General features: G+C 51.6%; 2 protein-coding genes across 2 annotated transcripts; both read right to left on the bottom strand.

Annotated features, from left to right (window-relative positions):
* Nucleotides 1-13,169: 13,169 nt before the first annotated feature.
* Nucleotides 13,170-13,827, bottom strand: LOC308065515 (uncharacterized protein; the record flags this gene model as incomplete). Its single annotated transcript, XM_080391575.1, has 1 exon — nucleotides 13,170-13,827. A coding segment is annotated over one exon (459 nt), but the record flags the coding sequence as incomplete, so codon positions are not given.
* On the bottom strand, nucleotides 13,825-14,447 carry LOC308065674 (uncharacterized protein). The gene is made up of 2 exons (XM_080391860.1): nucleotides 14,356-14,447; nucleotides 13,825-14,264 (listed from the first exon to the last, which is right to left on the bottom strand). Exons 1-2 carry the CDS (start codon nucleotides 14,411-14,413, stop codon nucleotides 13,831-13,833), a joined length of 492 nt encoding a protein of 163 aa, XP_080247986.1. The 5' UTR covers nucleotides 14,414-14,447; the 3' UTR covers nucleotides 13,825-13,830.
* Between the last annotated feature and the right edge of the window lie 349 nt (nucleotides 14,448-14,796).

Raw genomic sequence — 14,796 nt, 5'->3', positions numbered from 1 at the left:
CTCTTTTAATGAGAGAGATAATTCAAGTAAAGCACCAAGAATGTCATTGGGGGGCAGAAGCTTTAGTAACATCTTTACGAAAACAAGTGGTATCAGTTAAGATGTTGGGAATAGCTAAAATGATAACTGTAAAGTGTGAGGTATGTTTGAAAAATAATCCAATGATTAAGAAAAAGGTTCAAATGGGTAGACTGAAATCTGGTGTAGAACCTGGAGATTATTGGCAAGTAGATTTTTCAGAATTACCCAGACAAAATGGGTATCGGTACATTCTAGTAGGGGTTGATACTTTTACAGGATGGCCAGAAGCCCTTCCCTGTCGCACTACACAAGCAAAAGAAGTGGTGAAGTGGTTATTACAGGAAATAATTCCGAGATTTGGAGTTTCTATTGGAATTTCTTCTGACAGAGGTCCACACTTTGTTGCTGAAGTAGTTCAAAGTGTTAGCAAAGCATTAGGTATTAATTGGGATTTACATGCCTCTTGGAGACCACAGTCTAGTGGGAAAGTGGAAAGAATGAATCAAACTTTGAAACGACAAATAAGCAAGATTTGTCAAGAAACCAGTTTAAAGTGGCCTCAGGCACTTCCATTGGCATTATTATGCATCAGGGTACAGCCAAAGAGTGGAACCTCAGTCAGTCCTTATGAATTGTTATATGGAAAACCATATGAGTCTCTAGAACCAAATCTAAACATACATGTAAAAGGAAAACAAGATGTGTATAACTATTTGCTTTTTCCAAGGAAAACTTTGGCTGTGATTTGGAGTGTAGTAATTTGGAATAGACCTTTATCTCTGGAAAATTCAGTGCATGATTTCCAACCAGGAGACTATGTCTATGTGAAGACTTGGACCTCTGAACCTTTGCAGGAGCACTGGAGAGGACCTTTCCAGATACTGTTAACCACTTTTACAGCTATCACAATAGCAGAGTCGGATGCTTGGATACATTATACTCGAGTGAAGAAAGCACCGTGAAGAAAGCATCTACTCTGTGGAAGATTGCTAATCGTGACCCAGAGACTTAAAAATTGACTTTGAAACATGTCTAATTTTTTTATATCAGGTTATGATTGGTTTTTGGATTTTTTTTGTTGGTAATGTTGGTGGGATCATGGGATGGCTTGGTGGACAGGAACAAAAGACAAATAGAAACAGAACAAGTGATTGACATTTTCAAACAAATGGCAAAGGAAAATTTGTTGGTAGGATTGACTAAAGAATTTGTCAATTTATAAAATGTCATGCAGATCACTGCTTGTTTGCCAATACCGAGGGCAGTAGGTGAATCTATTCCATGGAGAATTTTAACTATGAATTTGACTAACCTGGAACATAAAAATGAAACCAATTATTGTGAACAGAGGCCAGTGACTCAATGGTATGGGCAAGTGAAAGTCACTAAAAAAACAGTGGAAAACTCCAGGTAGTCTGACGGATTGTGAAAAATTGTTAAATCATGTTTTTACCAAAATAAGGAGATTTAAGACTGTGGGATGGTGTTCTTATGATGAACAACTTAAAACCAATGTGAGCAGAAGTATCATGAAATGAAAGTGTAATAAAACTGGCCAAGGTACCCAATTAGTAGAACAACGGGACTCTATATGGTCTATGTCCATATTTTCCCATTTTCAGTATATGGCAATAAATTTTTAGTGTTTTACCTAGGATGGAAAGGTTTTTTTTAGTATTACCCTGGGTAGATAATAGGTCAACTATATCGGGAGAGAAGGAAAATAAAGTAGTGCCATGGTGGAAATGTGAAAAAGTGTATGATTGCAGTAATGCAGACTTAGTAATCCAAAGAATTCCTCCGCTGGCCGCTGCTTTGAAATATGGTTGGTTTTGTTGAGGTCTTAAGAACACTCTCAATTTAACCAGCACTTTTACAGTCAGAAGAGGAACTTTGTTTAGTTGTAAAAAATCTACTATTCGAAGTCCTGGACATTTAATTTGGGCATTGAGTGATGGAACCTGGACAACTCATTTACCATTAGATGGTAAAGTGAAACAAATTACCTTAGGCATGCCAACATTGTGTCCGATTTGGAAGAAATCACCATTTAGAGGATCCCTAGAAAATTTAGAACTAAAACGAACAAAGAGATCCGAGACAAATGATGATAATTGGAATGAACCCTCTACAGGAGTGAAAATTGGTTGGGCACTTGAATCACTTTTAAATCCTATAGCTTCATATAGAAACAGAGCATGGCTCTATTAGTTAGCTGGTCAAGTGGAAAAATTAGCAAACGTTACTAAAAAGGCGTTTAAGGAATTGAACATGTAATTACAGGCGACTTCCAGAATGACTCTATAAAATAGAATGGCACTAGATATGCTCCTACTTAAAGAACATGGAGTGTGTGGATATCTCAAGGATAAACTGGACCACTGTTGTATTTACATTCCAAATGTTACTTAGGATGTGGAACATGATCTGGACCTATTGGGAAAAATTGAAAAAGAAACTGAAAATATTCAAAAGGATATGTCAGAAGATTGGCTTGGGAAAATTTTTAATAAATTAGGATGGAACTTAAGCTCTTGGATACAATCCATAATCAAAACTTTGTTTTTGTTATTGATTGTCTTTTTGATGATTATGTTAGTATATGTATGTTTGAAAAAACAGTTTATCAATAGGATTGTTGTCAATCGTATGATTATGAGAGAAGTGCCTACTAGTCCACCAAGATACAGCCCACCACCACCAAAATATGTTGAAACAAATGACATGTAAATAGTGTGAAAGTATTGAAATAATGATTTTCAACACTTTCAAAGGGGGGAAATGTTGTCGATTTGTTAAAGAGTTGAGATCAATTGATTTTATTGGTTTGATTATCTGATTTTATAGAGTTATTTTATAGAATAGAAATATAGGAAGATAAAAAAAAATATGTTGAAGAAAGTTATGATTATTTAGTAAAAGTAGTTGTGAGACCCTTTATACATTTTGTACTAAGGCCAGAAGAATGGGTTGGAATCATTGTTGAAGCTTAAGTAATAATTTAGGGTTTGAAAGGTTTCTTTGTATCTAACTAGTCTTCTGTATATAGAAAGTATATTGAGATGTCAGAATGTAGGATTAATGGGAACTGGGGAGAGTCGACTGGAACAGCTTGTAGTTACCTGCCAAGAAACCGTGAACTTTAGTAAAAGGTAATTCCGGCAGGGGGAGATCGCGACCACCGACTCATATACCACCTACCCAAATCGTACCCTAGACCCATTTCTAGACCTTTCTACGCTTTACTGCGCAGAATCGGATATAGGAGGAGAGTATGTAAATGATTTATGGGGAATGTTATGATTATGCATGAATAATTAATGAATATGTATGAATAAGTTCTATATATGGTGTCTGATTTTGAGACCTGGCGTGCGTTGATCGCGAGAGGACTCGCTCACGCACCCGGCCGTCAATAAAGAAGTGTCTGCTTATCTACATCACATTGGTGTCGATAAGTTCTTCATTCCGAGATTTCGGTAACAGTGGTGTTACCTTCCTGCCTTAACAATGTATAGACAGATTATTCGCTGTGGTGTTGGCATGAGTTTCCTGCCATAGCAATGTTGAGACAACACATCTGCTGTGGCAATAGCGGGTCTCACCGACGCGGTCCCTTACGTACCAATACTTCAGAAATTCTTGAAGTACAAGTTGTTGGTGGAGTGTTAATTGAAATCCAACACCCCCATTTTGCCAGTGAAAAAGGGCAGGGGTGAAGATTTCCAGTCAGTGCAGCATTTTAGAGCAATAAATCAAATAATATACTTATCCTGTAGTAGCCAATGCGTACACATAATTAACAGCCCTTCCAGGGGAACAGAGATGGTTTATAGTTTTAGGTACAAAAGATGCCTTTTTCTGCGTTCACCTGGACAGTGACAGTCAGGAGCTTTATGCTGGAGCAGCTACGTTCAAGAGGGAGAACAATTATCTGGATATGCTGTAACTACCATATGGGTAACAGGGTCCCAAGCTTTACCCGCAGAGGTCTTTGCTTGGGAAGCCAAACTGATCACCCTTACGAGGGCACTGGCCCCAAGCGAAGGGAAACGAGCCAACATATGGACAGACTCAAAGTCTGTCTGCCTTTGGAGTGGTTCATGCCCAGGGAGCTACTGGGAAGGACAGAGGACTGTGATCTGCTCGAGGAACTGTGATCAAAGATGCACCTCACACCCCGGAGTTATTGTAGCACAGTCAGAACCCAGCGGTGGTCGCGGCTCTGCATCGCAAAGCACATCAAGGAGGTAAAACCACTTCAGAATTAGGAAATCAATGAGCAGATACGGCTGCCAAGGAGGCTGCTGGAAAAGTATCCTGCCTCTGTTATGCATTCTATAACCCACACAGACGTACAGACCTGATCCACACGTGTGGGGTGGAGCATGGCTCAGGGGGGGTCATGTGTGGAGGAGTTCCGCCTGTTTTGGAGTGGTGGAGCTGGCTTTTGAGAAATGTTTCCTTGACAGTACAGATCTGAGCACGGTCCTGCTGCAGGGTGGCTCTGTCGAGAGCAACTGTTGCGTGACAAGTGAGTGTCATCTGCTGGGGGTGTTCCTGCGGGGGTCTTGGACCTGGAGTGGTTGGGGGGGGGTCCTGCTGTCTCCAGGGGGTCTCTAATGTCCCAGGGGGTTCCACGGGAGGGTGTGTCTGGCATCCTTGAGGGTGTCCCAGTGGTGTTCCCAGGGGTGTCCTGGTGTTGCCAATGTGTCCCTGGGGGAATCCTGGCATCCCCGGAGAGGGTCCCTAATGTGCCTATAGTGTCCTTGGGGTGAGTCTTGGTGTCCCTAGTAGGGTTATTAATGTCCTAGCGGTGCCTTTGGGTGGTTCCTGGTGTCCCTAATGTCCCAGTGGTGTCCGTGGTGGGGGGTCCTGGTGTCACCAGTTTTTCCCATGGAGGGTCCCTAATGTTCCTATGGTGTCCCCAGGGCGATTCCTGGGGGTTCTTGGTGTCCCTGAGGAGGGCACCTATGTCCCAGTAGTGTCCTTGAGAGGTTCCTAATGTCCCAGTGGTGTCCCTGCAGGGTTTCTGTGTCCCTAGTGATGCCCTCAGTTTCCTTGGGTGGGTTCCCCAGTGTCCCACCACGGGGGGGGTCCCTTCTACCCCCCTTTGTGTCACCCCCACCACCACCTCTGCCACTTCTGTCCCCGCCAGATTCGGCATGTCTCTACAGGGGACCCTGATGTCGGGGATGGCCTCCTGGCCTTCCACCTTGGTACTGGATGCACCAATGTCTGTCCCAAGGGAAGACAGGGGACAGGGCTCTGTGCGCGGGGACCCAGCCCAAGGAGCCCCCCTCCAGCTCAGTGCCCGCCTCTGCTCTCTGCAGGCATGGCACCAGCCTGCGCCCATGGCTCCGCCTGGCGCTGGACCAGCTGTGGGTGCTCAGCAGCGGGATGGAGGCAGCGCAGGAGGAACAAGAAGAGGAGGAGGAAGGCAATGGCAACAACAGGACCTCCATCAACCTCACCTGGACCACCAGCTCCTGTGTTGCCACTTTTGGGTGAGTTGTGGTGCCATGTCCCAGGTGACCTGTGTCCCATCAGTCAAGCTCCTGGAGAAGGAGCTGAGCCACCACGCCGTGAGTGTCTCCCTGCTCCGGGCTCTGTCCCCAAGCACTGCTCCCCCAGCCGAGCAGCAGAGGCATCACTGCTCACCTTCTTCCTCTCCTTCTCTCTCACCAAGTCGAGGACATGGAGCACCAGGAGCCTGCAGAGGCTGACAGAGGGCCAGGCAGAGGAGAGAATGGCTGCCTTTTATCTGCCTTGGGCAGTGCTGCGATGTGTGGTGAGTGGGGTGACCTTGTGTGGGAGGGAGGGAAGGTCCCTTGGTGCCACTCAGGGAGCGGAGTGGGTGGAGGAGCCACCATGAATGCTGGTATGTCCTCGCTGGAGACATTAGGAGGAAAGCTGCTGCACAGGACACAGGGCCCAGGAACGCAGAGGGTCCCAGCTCTGCCGTGCTCAGGCTGCTGGTGCCAGGGGCAGCTCGCTGGTGGCCCTTTCTGCTGCGGGGCTACTCTCTAAGTGCAGCCTGGTTCTTTATAAGTTACAAATGAAGGGACTTCTCGTCAAGGGAGGCAGCCTTGGCAGGGATGAGAAACAAAGACCAGGTAGTGAAAAGAGCACCGTTAGCTAAGTCACGCAGGAAGAAGCCTTCCAAGGAGGAAAGCTCTGGCCACAAGAGAACACAAGCTGATAAGGTCTTGGGATCCACTGACACCAACAGAAGATGAGTTTAAGTAGGACAAAGGTAATTGTGGCAGTGGGAGATGGCGACCTCTGACTCAAATAGCTCCACCCGAAAGAGGACAAACCCCCACTAGGGGAGCATGTGTAGTTCATAAAATAATTTAGTAGTGCTATTGCAGATGCATACGTATTTGCATTAGAAGCGAGAAACCAGTCACCAAACCTGTGTATGACACATGACTATGCAACGTGCGGCGCTCTGAGAAAGGCCCCGAACCCCTTCTCAGTGTTCCAGTTGGACCTAAAACCATTTGTGTGTACTTTTTCATGGATAGAGGTGACCAAATGTCAGTAATCACTGCTGAAACAACCAAGGCATTACATATACAACCTGGCTGCTGCAAAGTAAGATATACCAGCACAAAGGGAGCAAGGGAAGCTTAGCGGCAAAAATTAAGTTATGGCTACACAGGCAGGGAAAACCAATGACCCACACGGTAGTGCCCATTGGAGCATCTGAGAGTTAACATTTTGGGATTTGACCTGCTATATGGTCAGCATTGGGAGACGTCTGACAGGACTGTGTGGAGTTTTGCCGCTCTGGGGATGGGAGATGAGGAAGACAATGGGGACATCCATACTTCTTCCTCGCTCTCCAGTTACCAACGTAAAACAATGCCCCTTGCCGGCAGCAGCAAACTCCGCTACGGATGGGGTGGTGGCACGCTTAGAAATGAGAGGTATCACCACTCGAGCCCACTCTCCACACAGTTTTCTGCTTTGGCCGGTCACAAAGCCTTACGGGCAATGGCACCTAACTCTTGATAACTGCAAATTCAGTGCTAACCCCCTTTGGCTGCAGCAGTGCCCAACAAGGCCCAACAGGTGACACAAATACAGGGGGCCTCCTTGGCTTGTATGGCTCCTCAAGGTGTTAGGGATTTATCGCTCGTGATTCTGCCCCATGTACAAGATAAAGCCTAGTCTGCCTTTGCCTGGAGCGGGACTCAATACGCTCTCAATAGGCTCCTGCAAGGATACAAACACTGCCCTGCTATTGCTCACAGATGCCCATTCCACCTGACATCACAGTGTATCGGTGCAGTGATGGCATCCTCAGCAGGGCAGAAGAGCCAGAAAGCATTAGAGAGACAATGAAAACCATTTGGGCAACACTAACCAAGTTGGGACGGCAAGTCCCAGAATCAAAGTGCCAAGGGCCAGCATAAGAAGTCAGATTCCGAGCAGTCTGGTGGGTTAGAGAAGCTGCCTCTGTTCCACCAGAGACACCGGAACAGAAAGCATCTGGGCACAATTCATCCAGTACGCTGGAACTACCACAAGTTCTAGGGACTTTGAATTACTGGTGTAACCATATTCCTGCCTTTTCTGTCATTGCTCGCCCTTCCCTTTGCTGTCATTCACAAAAGTGCCTGCTCTCTCCCAGCACCCGCACACCTTCTCCCTGCGACACTGCGAGAGAAGGAGTTGCCAGGCACACGGGTGCCATCACTGCCCTGCGCAGCTGGGCACCCCCACCAGCATGGCGATGAGGACAGGACTGACAGACACGCAGCTGCCTGGTGGCATCAGAAATTGTGTTTGAGCACCACGTCCTCCTAGGCTGTGGCCTCTTGCAGTCATCTGCTCTGCCTTCCTTGCAGGTGCCACTGTTAATGTCCCCACTACAGATATGTACAGCTCCTCCAAGGGTCACTCCAGGTGCCTCAGGAGAAGGTGGAGGGGGCCTTAGGCCTGAAAGACCAGCCATGCTGTGGTCTGGTGCCCTTGAGTGCCGCTGTCCATGGGATGTTCCCACCATAAGGGCCCTAAGAGGCAAAAATCTTCACCCACTCTTTCATGGTCACTACAGCCAAGGCTGACAACGGTTCTTACATCCCTCATCAGCACTCCCTCTTTTGCAAGGAACCAGCCTCAGGTGACCATCGCCTTTGTTGGCCTACGTGGTACCTGTGTGAAGAACTTCTCCCAAGACACCCTAGAAAGCTGCTGGACCCTCAGAGGGGGTCCATGATTCCCATCTGTGGGGGCCTTCAGCTCGCACAGTGGAATGTTGCAGCCAACGTGATCCTGGGGCTGGCAATGGTTTCCTTCTGGGCAGGAGACTCAGCTAGAGACGCCCAGCCAGTGCCTTTCAGCCACTGCCAGGAGCTGTGGTTGCAAGCTCCTGCAAGCTTCCTGCTGAGGAAAAGGGATTCAGCGGGAGGTGAGGATGTCTAAATCTGTACCTATTTCTCTAAACAGATGGTATGGAACTCATAGCCTCATAGGACAATTCGGGCTGGAACTGAGGTCCCTAGTGCAACCTATGGCTCAAAGCAAGGTCAGCTCTGACATCAGACCAGGTCGCTCAAGGAATTTCAGCATCCGCAGTGCGCGCACATGAGCCAGGCATCTAAGTCACCATTACAGAAATGGAGACAGGTCATTTGACCAGTTCCCTGAACAAAGGGAGCTATTGGATGCCATGCCTCCTGAGATTCCTCGCAACACTAAGCTTTTGGTCCAGAGGAGTGGGATCCTTCCGGAAGTGTCCTGGCAGATCTCCTGCCCCACGTGGTGCTTTAGGCTGTAAAGAAAACCAAAACTACACCTGTGATGAGGGTAATTTCACCCCTAGTGCCAAAGGGCAGAGCAGAAGGAGGGATCTCTGAGCTCCCAGGCTCTCTGCTGCGCAGTTAGGACTTCAGAGGTGTCATGTGTGCATACTGGAAAGAAAGCAGCAGAAGCACACTCTAGTTATAAACCCTTTTTACTGCCATCAATAAAGGCTCTTCTTGGCTGGGAGCATGAGTACGACCCCGTGTTACAGCTCCCGAGTCCTTAGAAGCAACCACAAGACTACTCACGTATTCATATTTACAATTGGCATAAACTATTGGCTTTGACCATGATGTCGCCTGTTACTATTCACTTGGCAGGATTTGTACACGTGATCCCTCCTTGCAAGCTGGCACAATTTTGTTGCAACTTTGCCACTTTCAGCCACTTCCTCCACTCTCTGAGGCTTGCTAGTGCTGCTGCGGGGAGCCTCTCTGAGTCTATGGGACAAGTTGTCCCACTGACCAGGCCTCATGAAACCAGATGGACAGCGTGTGGGGGAGTGCAGCAGTGTGACCAATTGCTCCTTTGAGCAACACAGGCAAAAGCCACCTCTGCATCAGGGAGTGCCACCCACGTCTCCCCCTGCCCAGCTCAGCACCCACAACCCAAGGGGACGGAGTCAGGCCCTGCCCCTCTGCCTTTTCTCCAGCATGGGCACCGCCTGATGCCTCCAGGTTTCAGGACTTGCCTCCCACTTGTGGCCCCCTGCAAGACTGCTCAGTACCTCGATCCTTTCCAAAAAAAATTGTATAACCCAGCATGGTGGGCTTCCCCAGGGTTGGACAGCACCGCCACTGCCAAGAATCAGAGAAAGGTAAATCCTCAGCATGGCTCAGGGACAGAGAATGCAGAAGAACAGTGCAGGTTCCTGCTAAGCCCGTGCCTGATCCAGCAGTGAATCCCTTTGGAACTCAGTTCAGAGGAGGGATCCCCCCCTTCTGGGGCCTAGGGCCTCTAGGGACTCAACGACAGATCCGGGATGCAGCTAACTGAAGGAGGTGCATCCCTTTAAGAGTGATATTTCCACCATCTACTCAATGCGGTTCAGATGGCCTCATTCCCCAAATGGCACAGGTCTGAAATTCACGCCAATGAGCTGTGGTGGCAGGTGACCATCTCACTGCATTCACAGAGGGTTACCAGCACCTCTCTGGAAAGTGCTCCGCAGCGCTTGTATGCTCGCTCTGGGAAACCAAGACAGCTGCTCAAATTCTTTTGCAGGTACACTCTTTGTTTACTTTTGAGTCGGAACGAAAGGATAACTGCCATCAGTCCCACTTACGGCACAGAGACACACCTGTGGTCTGTGCACATGCCTGCACAGAAACGCTTGCCGAGGGAAACCATCCCGTGGGTATCAAATACAGAAACAGCACTGAAAACCTTGACTTCTGAGAGAGTCACTGCAGCCTTCTCCCAGGTCATTAAACAGCATGCTTGTGGTTGGGATCACCACTGCGTGTGCGTCACTTGCTTTCATGTCCATCTTTGTTACCCAAAGATTGGTCGAGTGAACTTTCCAAGACTCGTTTTGAAGTTTAGAAAGCAGGCATTCTTTTATTACGGTGCCGGGAGCATGGGGGATCTCTCCTTCTAACATGCTCACCTTGTCCTGACATACATGTCCCTTACATTCTGTGTAATCATAACTATGCACTACCTTTCCCCAAAATCCCATACATATTTGATTATTTCCCAGAATCCACTTACATTAGTCCCTCCTTCTTTTTTACATGCATAGTTTTCTTCTGATTTGAGTCGGAGGGCTGCTTTTGCAACCACCAAGTCCTTGCTGGCTCCTGAACACTTCATGACCTGATCAACCTGGTCCTTTTACAAAGTCTCTTGGCGAAACCTGCTAGGTCTCCATGACATTCAATCAGTTCTTTCTCTCATCCTAGATATTCCTTGCAAGTTGGATCATAAATCTCATCCTTTGCAACATGAGGTCTTCTCAATCACAAGCTCATCATTATACTAATAAAGCGACTTCTGGGTGACAATCTCATAATTATACTAAGGCCACACATACGTGAAGGTGATACATTACACTTCTGGTATGACAGGTATCACCTTCATCTCTCGCCTGGCACTTGCTACCTCCAGTCTGCAGTATGCATAAAAGCCATTCCGTTTACCAGGAGCTTAGCACTGTGTGAACCCGCTGCATGAAGTCCTGTATTTAGAGAAATGGCTATTAATAATAAAAAGGCTATTAATAATAAATATCTGCAGGGGTCCCTGACCCACATACACGCTTGTGTTTTCCGAACAGTGACGATACATTAAACCTGCAAACTAAGGACTGCGACACCTCTCTTCCTGCCCCTTTTCCTTTGCTCTCAGTCTGGTGTGGGAGCACTTTTCATCAGAGCAGGCACACCACAGACAGCCTCACAGAGGGGAAGGATGGGGAGGGGATAAGGGAAGAGGGGGAAAGGAACTACACAAGGAAGCACCTTTGCCGTCCATTGTCAAAGCCTCCCTGGCTCTTCTGCAGGCCCCCCCCAGATCTTTCCTGCAGCCCCTCCCAGAGCCAACCCAGTCCCCCCCTGCACCCCTCTCCTGGTCCCGGTACCATCTATGTGCCCCCCTGCACCCCCATCCAAGTCCCAATCCATTCCTGTCTCCCCCTGCACCCCCAGTCCTCTCCCACTACCGTCCCTATCCCCCTCTGCACCCCTAGCCCAGGCCCATCCCCAGCCCAGGCCCATCCCCTCTGCATCCCCATCCAAGTCCCAGTCTCACCCTGGTCCCCTCCTGCATCCCAGTCTCATCCCTGTCCGTCATACTCACCCTGTCCCATCCCTGTCCCCTACCACCCCCCCATCCCAGTCCCAGTCTCATCCCAGTACCCTCCTACATCCCAGTCTCATTCCTGTTGCACACCCCTCCCCCTGCCCCTAACCCATCACTGTTCCCTCCTGCATCCCCATCCCATCCTCATCTTCTCCTGCATCCTGGTCCTCATCCCATCCCCACCCCTCCTGCATCCCCACCCCATCCCTGTCCCCTCCTGCACTCCCATCCTGGTCCCAATCCCATCCCTGCCCCATCCCCGTTCCTCCTGCATCCCAATCCCCCCCCTGCAACCACATCGCAGTCCCAGTGCCATTCCCGGCCAGTCCCTGCACCCCAATCCCAGTCCCAATCCCATCCCAGTCTCGTCCTGCATCCCAGTCCCAATCCCATCCCAGTCTTGTCCTGCATCCCAGTCCCAATCCCAGTGCCATCGCCATCCCCATCCCTGTGCCATCCCCACCCACTCCTGCAGCCCCATCCCACTCCCTGTCCCCTTCTGCATCCCCATCCCAGTCCTAGTCCCATCCCTGTCCCCTCCTGCACACCCTTGCTGGTCCCAATGCCGTCCCTGCCCCACCCCTGGCCCCTGCTGCATCCCAGTCCCTTCCTGGTTCCTCCTCCACCCCCGCCCCAGCCCCAGCCCTGTCCCCTGCAGCACCCCTATCCTATCCCAGTCTCCCAGTCCCTCCTGCCTAACAGTGCCATCCCAGTACTGCCCCGCACAGCACCCCCATCCCAGTCCCCTCCTGCATTTCCATTCTGGTTCCAGTCCCATCAGCTCCTGCACACCCATCCCAGTCCCAGTCTCATGCTAGTCCCCTCCTGCATTCCAGTCCCATCCTGGTCCCAGTTCCCAACCTATCCCTGTCCCCTCCTGCACCCCCATCCCAGTCCCACCCCTAGCACCCTCACCACCTCCATACCATCCCAGTCTCCTGGTCCCTCCTGCATCCCACTCCCGTCCCAGTACCCCAGCCTGTCCCCATCCCTGTCTCCCCCCTTGCCGGGCCAGTCCCAGCCCCCTCGGGGTGACAGTGAGAGGGGAGCACCCTGTTCTCCCCTTCCCCTTTCAGTGGGAGTCCCACTGGCTACAGCCAGCGCCAGCTCCACATCCTCGGGGATTTATCCGGCATGGGGGGCACCCTGCTAGCCCACCTCCCATCCTGTGTGGGGCCCAGGCCTCCAGGAACACCGGGGGTGCTGGGTGCACTCTCTGGGGCAACCAGGGGACCCCAGCACACCCCGCCAGTGTCCCTGCCACGTCAAAGGAGCCGCACATCCCCCAGATTCATACCTGCGTTGTGCAACAGCCACTTTTTGGGATGAACCCCCGGCCTCGTTCCTGTGTGTGTCCCCCGCAGAATGATGGCTGACACCCCCTCACCACAGTGCCTGGCGCGGTGGGGGGTGGGGGGATGGTGGGCCACAGCCACTGCTCGGCAAAGGCCCCAGGGGCAATGCTTCACCCCGCATCACACCCCAACTCCAGGCATACCGGTGGTCTCTGCTGCAGATTTTATTTCAAAAAAATGGTGGGGAGGGGGCTGGTGGGGGGGGGGGGGGGGGGCTGGGGGGGCACAACCACCACTCAGCAAAGCCCCTGGGGGGTGACACCCCCGCCAACTCCAGGCACTTTGGTGGCCTCTGCCGCAGATTTAATTAAGAGAAACAGTGGGGAGGGGGCTGGTGGTAGTAGGGGCGAAGGGGGTGGCAGGGCACGGGGCATCAGAGGGACTTGCCGTGCTGCAGCTGCCAGTGGGTGATGACGTTGGAGCTCTGGCTGAAGCTCTTGCCGCAGTCGGGGCAGATGTAGGGGCGCTCGCCAGTGTGGATACGCTTGTGTTTGGTGAGCGCTGAGCTGGTGAAGCTCTTGCTGCACTCGCAGCAGCTGTAGGGCCGCTCGCCACTGTGCACCCGCTGGTGGGTGCTGAGGTGGGTGAGCTGGCTGTACCCCCGCCCACACTCCCCGCAGCGATACGGTTTCTCTGCTAAGTGTGTCCGCCGGTGCCGGAGGAGGTAGGAATTGGTGGAAAAGCTCTTCCCGCAGTCGGGGCAAGCGAAGGATTTGTCGGCACAGTGGGTGCGTTGGTGCTTGGCCAGCAGCGAGCTGTCGGCAAAGGCTTTGCCGCATGCCGGGCAGGGGTAGGGCCGCTCGCCCGTCTGAGCGCGCCGGTGGATGGTGAGTGCTCAACAGTCCCGAAAACTCTCGCTGCAGTTGGGGCAGTGGTAAGGGCGCTCGCCGGTGTGAAGGCGCTGGTGGCGGGTGAGGTTGGAGCTGCTGCCAAAACGCCGCCCACACTCAGGGCACGGGTACGGCCGCTCACCTGTGTGCGTCCGCCGGTGCTTCACCAGGTCCGAGTTGACATTGAAGCTGCGGCCGCAGTCGCGGCAGGGGTAGGGCCGCTCACCGGTGTGAAGCCGTTGGTGGGTGAGGAGGTGGGAGCTCTGCCCGAAGCGGCGCCCGCACTCAGGGCAGGCATAGGGCCGCTGGCCCTGGTGGCCACGGCAGTGGGTCAGCAGGTAGGAGCGGAGCCGGAAGCTCTTGCCGCACATCTCACAGGCATTGGTGCCACTACTGTGCCCCGGTTCATGCTCCTGATCCTCAACCTCCCGCCCGTCACCTGCTGGGGGACATGGTGCTCAGGAGGGGAGGTGGGTGCCAATCCCCCCGGCTCGCAGGGATGAGTGTGGAGCCCACTCCCATCCTGGTACCTGCCGCAGCATCTCCTTGGCTTGCTTCTGCTGCGGGGCCACAGGTGCCAGGGTCCATGCAGGGACCCTTTGTCCCCTGGGGAGAGAAATTGCTGGCGGGGGGGGGGCACTAGGCAGCAGAGCTGGGGTCTGCTGGCAGCGCAAGGCGGGTGACAGGCAACGTGTTACCCCTAAAGCCTAACAGGGCCAGCAGGGGGCTGGGGGGGAGCGCACACGCACACACACACAGCAGCCCAACGACCCCCCAGCCTCAGCACCCTCCATGGAGGGGGGGCCTCCACCCATCAAGGCACAAGGTGGTGTCTGTGCCTACCCCAAGGGTCCCCCAGGCCCACCCGGATGGGTGGGTGGCACAGGAATGGGCTGTCCCCCCTACCTCCTTACCCCCCCCACCCCAGGACCCCCCGCCAAGATCCAAGCACCTCACACCCCCCATCCCAC

The sequence above is a fragment of the Falco punctatus genome, assembly GCF_963210335.1.
Source record: "Falco punctatus genome assembly, chromosome: 6".
Taxonomy (NCBI): domain Eukaryota; kingdom Metazoa; phylum Chordata; class Aves; order Falconiformes; family Falconidae; genus Falco; species Falco punctatus.
This window is presented reverse-complemented; position numbering and strand designations above follow the sequence as displayed.